At 38.0% G+C, this 14,768-nt stretch overlaps 1 protein-coding gene across 1 annotated transcript; it reads left to right on the top strand.

Annotated features, from left to right (window-relative positions):
• Positions 1-5,747: 5,747 nt before the first annotated feature.
• LOC131695127 (putative uncharacterized protein DDB_G0277057) lies at positions 5,748-13,842 on the top strand (the record flags this gene model as incomplete). The annotated part of the gene is made up of 2 exons (XM_058983645.1): positions 5,748-5,831; positions 13,759-13,842. Coding segments are annotated over 2 exons (168 nt in total), but the record flags the coding sequence as incomplete, so codon positions are not given.
• Positions 13,843-14,768: the final 926 nt, after the last annotated feature.

Here is a 14,768-nt window from a genome sequence, read left to right as displayed (position 1 = left end):
TTAACGTGATTGGACGGAATGCAGCTGGACCCGCGTCATCCGAGCTTGGCTTTGGAATTGGAACGATGATTCCGGTTCGCCAACAGGGTGGGAATACGCCACTGCGCCATATTCTGTTGAAAAGTTCCAACATGGCAGTTTTCACAGACAATGGCAGTCGCTGAAGCATTGGATAGCCGATGCAGTCCGGTCCTGAAGAGCCACTTCTTCCTCTGTCGAGTGCCCACAGCAATTCATTCAGGGTGAAGTCCGAATTGTAGATATCATCGCTATCTGGCGAGAAGTTTATGCGGTTTCGTTCGGCCTTTTCTTTCTCCCTCTGGAACAACGACGAATAGCTGGAGGTTGCGGATCTTTCGCTGTAGTGTTGCGCCAGTTCTTCAGCTATTTCTTCTGGCTTATCCGTGTAACCATTGGACCGCTTGATGACAGTTGGGCGGTGTTGGCGTTTCCCTCTCAACGTGTTCACTGTCTGCCACATCTCCGACGTAGTTGAACTTGGAGATATCTTCGCGACGAAGTCTTCCCATGATTTTTTCTTGGCGTCATGGATAGACTTTCTTGCTGCTGCCCGTGATTCCTGGAAGCTTTTCAGTGCATCCACTTTTCGTGGGTCCTCTGCTGGTATACGCTTCAGTGCTCTAAGTGCTTTTCTCCGATTTTTGATAGCTGCTTTCACCTCCGGACACCACCACGGAACCGCTTTGGGACCGACTCTGCCGGTAGTGCGAGGTATCGCGGTGTTTGCTGCTCTAATCAACCGGTCAACGAAACAGTCGATTGATATTTCGACGCCCGGTCGAATAGCGTTGGCGGTCAATCGCTCGTAGGTTGTCCAATCTGCTTGGTCGTAAATCCATTTCTGTCTTTTCGTTGGGATAGTCGACAGTCCGGGAATGGAAACGAGAATGGGAAAGTGATCACTGCTGTGGGTGTCCGGAAGTGTTCGCCAAACAAATTTCGAAGCCACCGATTCGGAGCAGATCGAGAGGTCAATAGCCGAAGTGATACCGGTAGCTGGGTCAATCCGAGTGTGCGAGCCGTCGTTGAGGATGAGTAATCGTTCCGATAGCGTTTTTTCGGCGATGAAGTGGCCTAGTGCGGTAGATTTCGTAGAACCCCAGCAAATATGGTGCGCGTTAAAGTCGCCTAGTACCAGCACTGGACGTGGAAGCTTTTCGAGGAAGTCACCCAGCTGTTCTTGGCACTGTTGAGTATTGGGAGGGACGTAGATCGACACCACCGTCATTTGCTGTGGCAGTTGGATCCGAACTGCGATAGCTTGTATACTGTCGTCGATATCAATTCGTTCGAATGGAACACCATCCCGAATGGCAAGACCTACTCCTTGTTGCCAGTATCGACAACTCCCAGTTTTCAGCAAAAGAGTGTAGTTGTTGCCGATGAAATCTGCTGCGACTACTCGGTTGTCAACTTTTGTTTCCTGAAGCGCTATCAGGCTCGGTCCGTACTCGCAGATCAGCTGTTTAAGCTCGCTGATGTTGGTTCGCAGGCCCCGAATGTTCCATTGAAGGGCGAAGCATCTGCTGTCTCGATTGGCGAAAGTCGCTGACGAAGACGATGTTGATGGCGAAGGTGATTGCCTGCGGGTTCTCGCCGGTGTGCTTCGTTGGTACTGGGACGTGGTTGCGCTGATTTCAACCGGGATATCGGTGCTCTGATGCTTCTGCTGTTGTTGCGGTGTATCTTCGCCGGCGGAAAGCCAGGAGGAGAATTGCGAGGACTGTATATCTGGGAAGTAGGGACAGTCCTCTTCCCCCCGGTCGATCCCTTCATGATGAAGTGGGGAAGCTACTTTCTTCTCTTCTTCCCCAATCCGGTTACTCGTTCGATGCGTGCTGGTCATATTTCCAGAATTGCCGACAGCGACCGGCACTGGGGAAAGACTTTGTGTAGTTTTCGTTGTCTGCTTCGACGCTACTGTTGTGGTGACAGCTGTTCCATCTCGAAACGGATATCTCGATGGACCTTCTCCGGGCGACAGCGAGTGGTGATGTGGAAGGAGCGTGTCGTCGATGTTGTCAGTCAAACCTGGAAGAACATCAGAACAAGCAGTACCTGCAAGGGGATTGACAATTTCGGAACTGACCTGAGGAAGGTCCAGCCCCACAGTGCCAACCGCTGTCGTACAAACTACACTATTATGCTCACGAACACCGACTGCGGTCGGCACTGGGGATAGACTTTGTGTAGTTCTGCTGATCTCCTTCTGTTCGTCGATCGTGGGGTTTTGCTCTGCTGGTTTACAAGTTGTAGTGGTGAAATCGGTGTTCCTATCGGCCACAGAGGTGAATTCACTATCAACGGGTTGGGGTATGACGGCCCGGATAGTTCCTTCATCCTGCTGTGCTTGCGTTGGAAGGAGTACTACACTTTCCTCTCTTCCAAACCGATCTATCTCGTGGTCAGTATTCGTGCGTGGGTTGTCGTTGGTATCCAAACGTTGTTGAAAATGAAAATTATCGAAGAGGCTGGCTAGGAGGCTTCTCGGTAATCTCAATTTCATCGTCTGAATAATCCATGGTTTCGTTGGTGGTAGTGGTAGCGGTTCTTTTTGGTGGTGGGCTCAAGTTATCCGGTGGGGTTGTCGTGGGTTTGCTGAACGGGGTGTGTTGTTTCTGTGGTCTTCCTCGCTTCGAGTCCGTGTTAGTCGCTGGTGAGTTGTTCCTTGATCTTGTTATTGGCCCGGCTGTTTGGTTCGTTGGTTTTTGTTCTTTACTTTGCTGTGGTTTTTCTTGACTAGCGGACTGTTGTTTCATCTGATGTATGTACGCTATCATTTGTTCGATTTTTTCATCCTTTCTTTTGGTCTCCGCCAGAAGTTTTGCGATCTGCTCATCCTTCCTCTTCATTGTCAGCTCCAGCTCTTTTAGTTTGTTAAGAATTTCGCTCGGTTGCGCTGCAGCTTGGGCGTAACTTCCAAGATTTTGCTGTTCAGCTCGTTTGCGCGCTTCCGGGAATGTCAAATTGTCGCGGATTTTTATTTTTATGACCTCTGCTTCCTTTTTGTAATTTGGACATTGGCGGCTTGTTGGTTGGTGATCACCTTTACAATTTAGACAGAACTGGGCTGCTCGACATTTTTCTTCACCTTGATGTTCTCCAGAGCAATTAGGACAACGTTGCGGGCCAGGACAGCGAACACGAGTATGGCCGTATTTGAAGCAACCATAACAAAGCATCGGGTTTGGGAAGTACGGGCGGGTAGGGACGCGAAGCAAACCGATCTTCATGTATTCCGGGTATGTGGTCTTGCAGAAGGTCAAGATAAGCGCTGGCGTATTCACTCTTTTCTCCTCTTCCTTTCGTGTAATTCGCTGTACACGAATCACACCCTGGCTTATAATTTCTTGCAAAACCTCCTTTTCTTCAAGGTGAATCAGATCGTAGCAGGAAATTACGCATCTGCTTACGTTCAGATTCGGATGGGATTCAACCACAACATCAGTACCGTCAATAAGCTTGGTCATCTTCATTAATTTGGTAACTTGGACTGGGTTCCGAACTCGAAGGGTATACCGTGTCCCTTGAGCTTCGGTATTCGCACCTTCAATTGGGCCTCCAGCGACAACCTCCACCGATTTACCAATGACGAACGGGTTTCTTGGCAAAGGTACACCGTCTTTGCCTGTCAGCTGCAGGAACGTCAATTCGCCGAATTTGTTCGTCGGATCCATGTATACCGGCAATCTTCTTTGACTTGACCCTCCCGGATCACCGCTACTAGCGGCCGCCATCTTGGATTACGCCACCAGACGTTGGAAACTGCTATGTGGCACGGTCACCCGATACCAACCCCAAATGGACAAAAAAGGTGAAGAAAAGGAAAGATCTTACCTTATTTGCCCCTTCAACGTCGACTTTTTCGAAGCGTTCCCACAATTTTGGGACACACTGTAGATGCGCAGTGGTGAATCTGTTCGCTTGCTTGCTTCTACACAGCCTCTAAATAGCAAAACAAGCAAGAAAAACGCACTTTTCCAATTTTTATTTTTTGCCGTTCATACACTTTTGGCCCGCACTGTACCGTACAAATATCGGTATACACTGTACTGGTATCTCAAATACCACCAAATCCAACGTCAAAAAAAAAATCAACAATTTTCAAAAAACTTTTCACGTTTTTTGCGACTCGAAAAATATCGCCCGTTCAGCACACCGTCACACTCCACCAGCGAGTGAATGCAAAATCGGCCCGGTAACCACGCGGGTAGGCACAGCGATGGCTGTTTGTTTACCTATTGCACCGCGTGGGCAAAACTAAAATTCACTTTTTTCAGCCGTTTCTGAACCGATTTTCACCAAACTTTCACTGTTCACCACTAGAGAAGCACTTCTTTCGTGTTTTCGTCGAAAAATAGGCCGCGAATATCGCGAAAAACTCCGAAAAAACACCGTGAGAAATTTGCGAATGCGCGTTGTATGTACCGTACGGAACGGTGTTTCCAACTCAGATGAATAATAATAATAATAATAATAATAATAATAATAATAATAATAATAATAATAATAATAATAATAATAATAATAATAATAATAATAATAATAATAATAATAATAATAATAATAATAATAATAATAATAATAATAATAATAATAATAATAATAATAATAATAATAATAATAATAATAATAATAATAATAATAATAATAATAATAATAATAATAATAATAATAATAATAATAATAATAATAATAATAATAATAATAATAATAATAATAATAATAATAATAATAATAATAATAATAATAATAATAATAATAATAATAATAATAATAATAATAATAATAATAATAATAATAATAATAATAATAATAATAATAATAATAATAATAATAATAATAATAATAATAATAATAATAATAATAATAATAATAATAATAATAATAATAATAATAATAATAATAATAATAATAATAATAATAATAATAATAATAATAATAATAATAATAATAATAATAATAATAATAATAATAATAATAATAATAATAATAATAATAATAATAATAATAATAATAATAATAATAATAATAATAATAATAATAATAATAATAATAATAATAATAATAATAATAATAATAATAATAATAATAATAATAATAATAATAATAATAATAATAATAATAATAATAATAATAATAATAATAATAATAATAATAATAATAATAATAATAATAATAATAATAATAATAATAATAATAATAATAATAATAATAATAATAATAATAATAATAATAATAATAATAATAATAATAATAATAATAATAATAATAATAATAATAATAATAATAATAATAATAATAATAATAATAATAATAATAATAATAATAATAATAATAATAATAATAATAATAATAATAATAATAATAATAATAATAATAATAATAATAATAATAATAATAATAATAATAATAATAATAATAATAATAATAATAATAATAATAATAATAATAATAATAATAATAATAATAATAATAATAATAATAATAATAATAATAATAATAATAATAATAATAATAATAATAATAATAATAATAATAATAATAATAATAATAATAATAATAATAATAATAATAATAATAATAATAATAATAATAATAATAATAATAATAATAATAATAATAATAATAATAATAATAATAATAATAATAATAATAATAATAATAATAATAATAATAATAATAATAATAATAATAATAATAATAATAATAATAATAATAATAATAATAATAATAATAATAATAATAATAATAATAATAATAATAATAATAATAATAATAATAATAATAATAATAATAATAATAATAATAATAATAATAATAATAATAATAATAATAATAATAATAATAATAATAATAATAATAATAATAATAATAATAATAATAATAATAATAATAATAATAATAATAATAATAATAATAATAATAATAATAATAATAATAATAATAATAATAATAATAATAATAATAATAATAATAATAATAATAATAATAATAATAATAATAATAATAATAATAATAATAATAATAATAATAATAATAATAATAATAATAATAATAATAATAATAATAATAATAATAATAATAATAATAATAATAATAATAATAATAATAATAATAATAATAATAATAATAATAATAATAATAATAATAATAATAATAATAATAATAATAATAATAATAATAATAATAATAATAATAATAATAATAATAATAATAATAATAATAATAATAATTGTTGTTGTTGTTGTTGTTTATTAATGACACTTTACACCAGAAGGGTGCATTCGTGTCGGAAAGTTAGTTTCAATTTCGCTTTCACAAACATTAATTTACAATACAGATTTTTCAAATTTGTTTATACAGATTTGTTTCCTTGAGGAAGTTTAGCAATTTCTCTTCGTTGTCTCTGTTGTTGCATAAAGTCACTCGTAGACTCGTCGATTCAATATCGTTCTTCTTCCTGGCTTCGTCGTACCTCCTACAGTGGAGGATCACATGACGGACGTCAGTAGTTACCCCGCAGCTGTCGCAAACCGGTGGGGATTCTTTTTTCAGCAGGAATTCGTGCGTCAATCGGGTGTGCCCTATTCGCAATCGCGTTAGCACTCGTTGGTCGGCCGAATTCTCGCGGTCAGTCCACTTTGTTGTGTTGAATTTTACTTCGCGTAGTTTCACCTCGGTGGACGCTGACCACCGCTGGTACCATCGATTTCGGATAGTTGTTTTGATTTGACTAACGGCATCTGCTCCGGGAACGGATATATCCAATGGGGGAACGCCCCTGGCTTCTCCTGCAAGTCGGTCTGCTTCTTCGTTACCGCGGATGCCAGTGTGACCTGGGATCCAGCAAAGATTGATTGGACGGTTCCGAAGCATGTTTTCAATCTGTTGGATCCACGGGTGCTGGGATGTGCCGGCTTCGATTGCTGATAAACAGCTAGCCGAATCTGACATGATCAGCAAATCGCTAGACGTGTGGTATGCTGTTAGCGCTGTTTTTATTGCAAATGCCTCGGCTGAGAAGACGCTGCATTGCTGTGGAAGACCTAGCGACTGTTGATAGTGTTCTCCGAAAACTCCCGCGCCGACAGCGATATCGTCTTTCGACCCATCTGTGTAGACGACTGTTGATCGGCTGAAACGTTCTGTCAGTAGCTCCTGGACGACTGGACGGACAGTATCCGAAGGATCTCCGGCTTTTACGCGTTTCTTGATGTCCCACACGATCTGTGGTCTGGCTTCGTACCACTTTCGAGTAGTTAGCCGCGTGCGGGAGCAGATATTTGGAAGAGGCGTTCCAACTATCTCCATCAAACGACTGGAAGCTCTATGTACCAAGGGAAGAGCAGCATTTTCCCCACTATTCTCTAACATACGGATAGCCAATCGTGCGATGGTTTGGAGGACAAGCAGATCGAACGGCAAAGTACCTGCTTCAGCCATAATGGCTAGAATTGGACTCGTGACGTATGCACCAGATGCAAACCTTACCATCCTGTTGTATGTAGGTGCGAGTGTTTGGACGACGGCATCTCCTCCGCTGCTTACGAGCCCCATACCATATAGTAATCGAGAGGTGACAATTGCTGACCCGATTTGAAGTAAAGAAGCGCGTTGACCTCGGGGTAGCTTGGCGCCAATCATCTTCAAGATACGCAGCCTGGATTCGCACGTTTTCTTCGCCATTTTGCAATGCGCTTTAAAGTTGAGCGATCGGTCGAGAGTAACACCGAGGGTTCTCAGCAGCGTTTGTGTTGGAACGGCTACACCATCTACCTTTATCGCCTGTATGGGTTCACGGCGTACGTTAGGGCTGCAATAGAAGATGCTGGATTTCGTTGCAGATATCGTAAATCCAACACTTCTCGACCATTTATCGACGGCTTTCACTGCGGCCTGAAGTTTTCGGTGGAGCGACTGGTCTTTCTTCCCCCATACAAGGAGCAGGATATCGTCGGCGTACAGCAACACTTGTACGGAATTCGGAACGACACGGAAGATGGGTTGGATAGCCACGAGAAATAGTGTAACAGAGAGCACTGAGCCCTGTGGTACACCGTTTTCCAGCGGATGTGCTGGCGACAAATGCCCCTCTACGTTGACCTGGAACGTTCTCTCTGCCAGAAAGCTGTTGACAATGTTTATCATCCTTCCGCGTATTTGCCATTTCTGCAGTGTTCGTAGGATGCCATATCTCCAAGTGGTGTCGTACGCCTTGGCCAAGTCTAGCGACGCTATCAGACAGTGCTCGTCACGGTCGGGTAATGACTTCTCCAGCTCCGCAAAGTATGTGTCAGTACCCCGACCAGATCTGAAGGCATGTTGTCGTTTGTCGAGACGCCCGTTCGACTCTAGTTCGGTGGTTAACCGTCGGTTGACAATTCGCTCGAACACCTTCGCCATGCAACTAGTTAACGTGATTGGACGGAATGCAGCTGGACCCGCGTCATCCGAGCTTGGCTTTGGAATTGGGACGATGATTCCGGTTCGCCAACAGGGTGGGAATACGCCACTGCGCCATATTCTGTTGAAAAGTTCCAACATGGCAGTTTTCACAGACAATGGCAGTCACTGAAGCATTGGATAGCCGATGCAGTCCGGTCCTGAAGAGCCACTTCTTCCTCTGTCGAGTGCCCACAGCAATTCATTCAGGGTGAAGTCCGAATTGTAGATATCATCGCTATCTGGCGAGAAGTTTATGCGGTTTCGTTCGGCCTTTTCTTTCTCCCTCTGGAACAACGACGAATAGCTGGAGGTTGCGGATCTTTCGCTGTAGTGTTGCGCCAGTTCTTCAGCTATTTCTTCTGGCTTATCCGTGTAACCATTGGACCGCTTGATGACAGTTGGGCGGTGTTGGCGTTTCCCTCTCAACGTGTTCACTGTCTGCCACATCTCCGACGTAGTTGAACTTGGAGATATCTTCGCGACGAAGTCTTCCCATGATTTTTTCTTGGCGTCATGGATAGACTTTCTTGCTGCTGCCCGTGATTCCTGGAAGCTTTTCAGTGCATCCACTTTTCGTGGGTCCTCTGCTGGTATACGCTTCAGTGCTCTAAGTGCTTTTCTCCGATTTTTGATAGCTGCTTTCACCTCCGGACACCACCACGGAACCGCTTTGGGACCGACTCTGCCGGTAGTGCGAGGTATCGCGGTGTTTGCTGCTCTAATCAACCGGTCAACGAAACAGTCGATTGATATTTCGACGCCCGGTCGAATAGCGTTGGCGGTCAATCGCTCGTAGGTTGTCCAATCTGCTTGGTCGTAAATCCATTTCTGTCTTTTCGTTGGGATAGTCGACAGTCCGGGAATGGAAACGAGAATGGGAAAGTGATCACTGCTGTGGGTGTCCGGAAGTGTTCGCCAAACAAATTTCGAAGCCACCGATTCGGAGCAGATCGAGAGGTCAATAGCCGAAGTGATACCGGTAGCTGGGTCAATCCGAGTGTGCGAGCCGTCGTTGAGGATGAGTAATCGTTCCGATAGCGTTTTTTCGGCGATGAAGTGGCCTAGTGCGGTAGATTTCGTAGAACCCCAGCAAATATGGTGCGCGTTAAAGTCGCCTAGTACCAGCACTGGACGTGGAAGCTTTTCGAGGAAGTCACCCAGCTGTTCTTGGCACTGTTGAGTATTGGGAGGGACGTAGATCGACACCACCGTCATTTGCTGTGGCAGTTGGATCCGAACTGCGATAGCTTGTATACTGTCGTCGATATCAATTCGTTCGAATGGAACACCATCCCGAATGGCAAGACCTACTCCTTGTTGCCAGTATCGACAACTCCCAGTTTTCAGCAAAAGAGTGTAGTTGTTGCCGATGAAATCTGCTGCGACTACTCGGTTGTCAACTTTTGTTTCCTGAAGCGCTATCAGGCTCGGTCCGTACTCGCAGATCAGCTGTTTAAGCTCGCTGATGTTGGTTCGCAGGCCCCGAATGTTCCATTGAAGGGCGAAGCATCTGCTGTCTCGATTGGCGAAAGTCGCTGACGAAGACGATGTTGATGGCGAAGGTGATTGCCTGCGGGTTCTCGCCGGTGTGCTTCGTTGGTACTGGGACGTGGTTGCGCTGATTTCAACCGGGATATCGGTGCTCTGATGCTTCTGCTGTTGTTGCGGTGTATCTTCGCCGGCGGAAAGCCAGGAGGAGAATTGCGAGGACTGTATATCTGGGAAGTAGGGACAGTCCTCTTCCCCCCGGTCGATCCCTTCATGATGAAGTGGGGAAGCTACTTTCTTCTCTTCTTCCCCAAACCGGTTACTCGTTCGATGCGTGCTGGTCATATCTGTAACGGGATAAACCGCAACAGAATCCGTTCGTGAGCGAGGTGGAATAGGACTGACCTGTGGGACGTCTAGCCCCACAGTGCCAGCCGCTGTCGAAACTACTACACGATTACTTCCAGAATTGCCGACAGCGACCGGCACTGGGGAAAGACTTTGTGTAGTTTTCGTTGTCTGCTTCGACGCTACTGTTGTGGTGACAGCTGTTCCATCTCGAAACGGATATCTCGATGGACCTTCTCCGGGCGACAGCGAGTGGTGATGTGGAAGGAGCGTGTCGTCGATGTTGTCAGTCAAACCTGGAAGAACATCAGAACAAGCAGTACCTGCAAGGGGATTGACAATTTCGGAACTGACCTGAGGAAGGTCCAGCCCCACAGTGCCAACCGCTGTCGTACAAACTACACTATTATGCTCACGAACACCGACTGCGGTCGGCACTGGGGATAGACTTTGTGTAGTTCTGCTGATCTCCTTCTGTTCGTCGATCGTGGGGTTTTGCTCTGCTGGTTTACAAGTTGTAGTGGTGAAATCGGTGTTCCTATCGGCCACAGAGGTGAATTCACTATCAACGGGTTGGGGTATGACGGCCCGGATAGTTCCTTCATCCTGCTGTGCTTGCGTTGGAAGGAGTACTACACTTTCCTCTCTTCCAAACCGATCTATCTCGTGGTCAGTATTCGTGCGTGGGTTGTCGTTGGTATCCAAACGTTGTTGAAAATGAAAATTATCGAAGAGGCTGGCTAGGAGGCTTCTCGGTAATCTCAATTTCATCGTCTGAATAATCCATGGTTTCGTTGGTGGTAGTGGTAGCGGTTCTTTTTGGTGGTGGGCTCAAGTTATCCGGTGGGGTTGTCGTGGGTTTGCTGAACGGGGTGTGTTGTTTCTGTGGTCTTCCTCGCTTCGAGTCCGTGTTAGTCGCTGGTGAGTTGTTCCTTGATCTTGTTATTGGCCCGGCTGTCTGGTTCGTTGGTTTTTGTTCTTTACTTTGCTGTGGTTTTTCTTGACTAGCGGACTGTTGTTTCATCTGGTGTATGTACGCTATCATTTGTTCGATTTTTTCATCCTTTCTTTTGGTCTCCGCCAGAAGTTTTGCGATCTGCTCATCCTTCCTCTTCATTGTCAGCTCCAGCTCTTTTAGTTTGTTAAGAATTTCGCTCGGTTGCGCTGCAGCTTGGGCGTAACTTCCAAGATTTTGCTGTTCAGCTCGTTTGCGCGCTTCCGGGAATGTCAAATTGTCGCGGATTTTTATTTTTATGACCTCTGCTTCCTTTTTGTAATTTGGACATTGGCGGCTTGTTGGTTGGTGATCACCTTTACAATTTAGACAGAACTGGGCTGCTCGACATTTTTCTTCACCTTGATGTTCTCCAGAGCAATTAGGACAACGTTGCGGGCCAGGACAGCGAACACGAGTATGGCCGTATTTGAAGCAACCATAACAAAGCATCGGGTTTGGGAAGTACGGGCGGGTAGGGACGCGAAGCAAACCGATCTTCATGTATTCCGGGTATGTGGTCTTGCAGAAGGTCAAGATAAGCGCTGGCGTATTCACTCTTTTCTCCTCTTCCTTTCGTGTAATTCGCTGTACACGAATCACACCCTGGCTTATAATTTCTTGCAAAACCTCCTTTTCTTCAAGGTGAATCAGATCGTAGCAGGAAATTACGCATCTGCTTACGTTCAGATTCGGATGGGATTCAACCACAACATCAGTACCGTCAATAAGCTTGGTCATCTTCATTAATTTGGTAACTTGGACTGGGTTCCGAACTCGAAGGGTATACCGTGTCCCTTGAGCTTCGGTATTCGCACCTTCAATTGGGCCTCCAGCGACAACCTCCACCGATTTACCAATGACGAACGGGTTTCTTGGCAAAGGTACACCGTCTTTGCCTGTCAGCTGCAGGAACGTCAATTCGCCGAATTTGTTCGTCGGATCCATGTATACCGGCAATCTTCTTTGACTTGACCCTCCCGGATCACCGCTACTAGCGGCCGCCATCTTGGATTACGCCACCAGACGTTGGAAACTGCTATGTGGCACGGTCACCCGATACCAACCCCAAATGGACAAAAAAGGTGAAGAAAAGGAAAGATCTTACCTTATTTGCCCCTTCAACGTCGACTTTTTCGAAGCGTTCCCACAATTTTGGGACACACTGTAGATGCGCAGTGGTGAATCTGTTCGCTTGCTTGCTTCTACACAGCCTCTAAATAGCAAAACAAGCAAGAAAAACGCACTTTTCCAATTTTTATTTTTTGCCGTTCATACACTTTTGGCCCGCACTGTACCGTACAAATATCGGTATACACTGTACTGGTATCTCAAATACCACCAAATCCAACGTCAAAAAAAAATCAACAATTTTCAAAAAACTTTTCACGTTTTTTGCGACTCGAAAAATATCGCCCGTTCAGCACACCGTCACACTCCACCAGCGAGTGAATGCAAAATCGGCCCGGTAACCACGCGGGTAGGCACAGCGATGGCTGTTTGTTTACCTATTGCACCGCGTGGGCAAAACTAAAATTCACTTTTTTCAGCCGTTTCTGAACCGATTTTCACCAAACTTTCACTGTTCACCACTAGAGAAGCACTTCTTTCGTGTTTTCGTCGAAAAATAGGCCGCGAATATCGCGAAAAACTCCGAAAAAACACCGTGAGAAATTTGCGAATGCGCGTTGTATGTACCGTACGGAACGGTGTTTCCAACTCAGATGAATAATAATAATAATAATAATAATAATAATAATAATAATAATAATAATAATAATAATAATAATAATAATAATAATAATAATAATAATAATAATAATAATAATAATAATAATAATAATAATAATAATAATAATAATAATAATAATAATAATAATAATAATAATAATAATAATAATAATAATAATAATAATAATAATAATAATAATAATAATAATAATAATAATAATAATAATAATAATAATAATAATAATAATAATAATAATAATAATAATAATAATAATAATAATAATAATAATAATAATAATAATAATAATAATAATAATAATAATAATAATAATAATAATAATAATAATAATAATAATAATAATAATAATAATAATAATAATAATAATAATAATAATAATAATAATAATAATAATAATAATAATAATAATAATAATAATAATAATAATAATAATAATAATAATAATAATAATAATAATAATAATAATAATAATAATAATAATAATAATAATAATAATAATAATAATAATAATAATAATAATAATAATAATAATAATAATAATAATAATAATAATAATAATAATAATAATAATAATAATAATAATAATAATAATAATAATAATAATAATAATAATAATAATAATAATAATAATAATAATAATAATAATAATAATAATAATAATAATAATAATAATAATAATAATAATAATAATAATAATAATAATAATAATAATAATAATAATAATAATAATAATAATAATAATAATAATAATAATAATAATAATAATAATAATAATAATAATAATAATAATAATAATAATAATAATAATAATAATAATAATAATAATAATAATAATAATAATAATAATAATAATAATAATAATAATAATAATAATAATAATAATAATAATAATAATAATAATAATAATAATAATAATAATAATAATAATAATAATAATAATAATAATAATAATAATAATAATAATAATAATAATAATAATAATAATAATAATAATAATAATAATAATAATAATAATAATAATAATAATAATAATAATAATAATAATAATAATAATAATAATAATAATAATAATAATAATAATAATAATAATAATAATAATAATAATAATAATAATAATAATAATAATAATAATAATAATAGTAATAATAGTAATAATAGTAATAATAGTAATAATAGTAATAATAGTAATAATAGTAATAATAGTAATAATAGTAATAATAGTAATAATAGTAATAATAGTAATAATAGTAATAATAGTAATAATAGTAATAATAGTAATAATAGTAATAATAGTAATAATAGTAATAATAGTAATAATAGTAATAATAGTAATAATAGTAATAATAGTAATAATAGTAATAATAGTAATAATAGTAATAATAGTAATAATAGTAATAATAGTAATAATAGTAATAATAGTAATAATAGTAATAATAGTAATAATAGTAATAATAGTAATAATAGTAATAATAGTAATAATAGTAACAATAGTAACAATAGTAACAATAGTAACAATAGTAACAATAGTAACAATAGTAACAATAGTAACAATAGTAACAATAGTAACAATAGTAACAATAGTAACAATAGTAACAATAGTAACAATAGTAACAATAGTAACAATAGTAACAATAGTAACAATAGTAACAATAGTAACAATAGTAACAATAGTAACAATAGTAACAATAGTAACAATAGTAACAATAGTAACAATAGTAA

The sequence above is a fragment of the Topomyia yanbarensis genome, unplaced genomic scaffold (assembly GCF_030247195.1).
Source record: "Topomyia yanbarensis strain Yona2022 unplaced genomic scaffold, ASM3024719v1 HiC_scaffold_299, whole genome shotgun sequence".
NCBI classification, from domain to species: Eukaryota; Metazoa; Arthropoda; class Insecta; order Diptera; family Culicidae; genus Topomyia; species Topomyia yanbarensis.
Note: the sequence above shows the minus strand (reverse complement) of the source record. Positions and strands in the feature narration are given on the sequence as shown.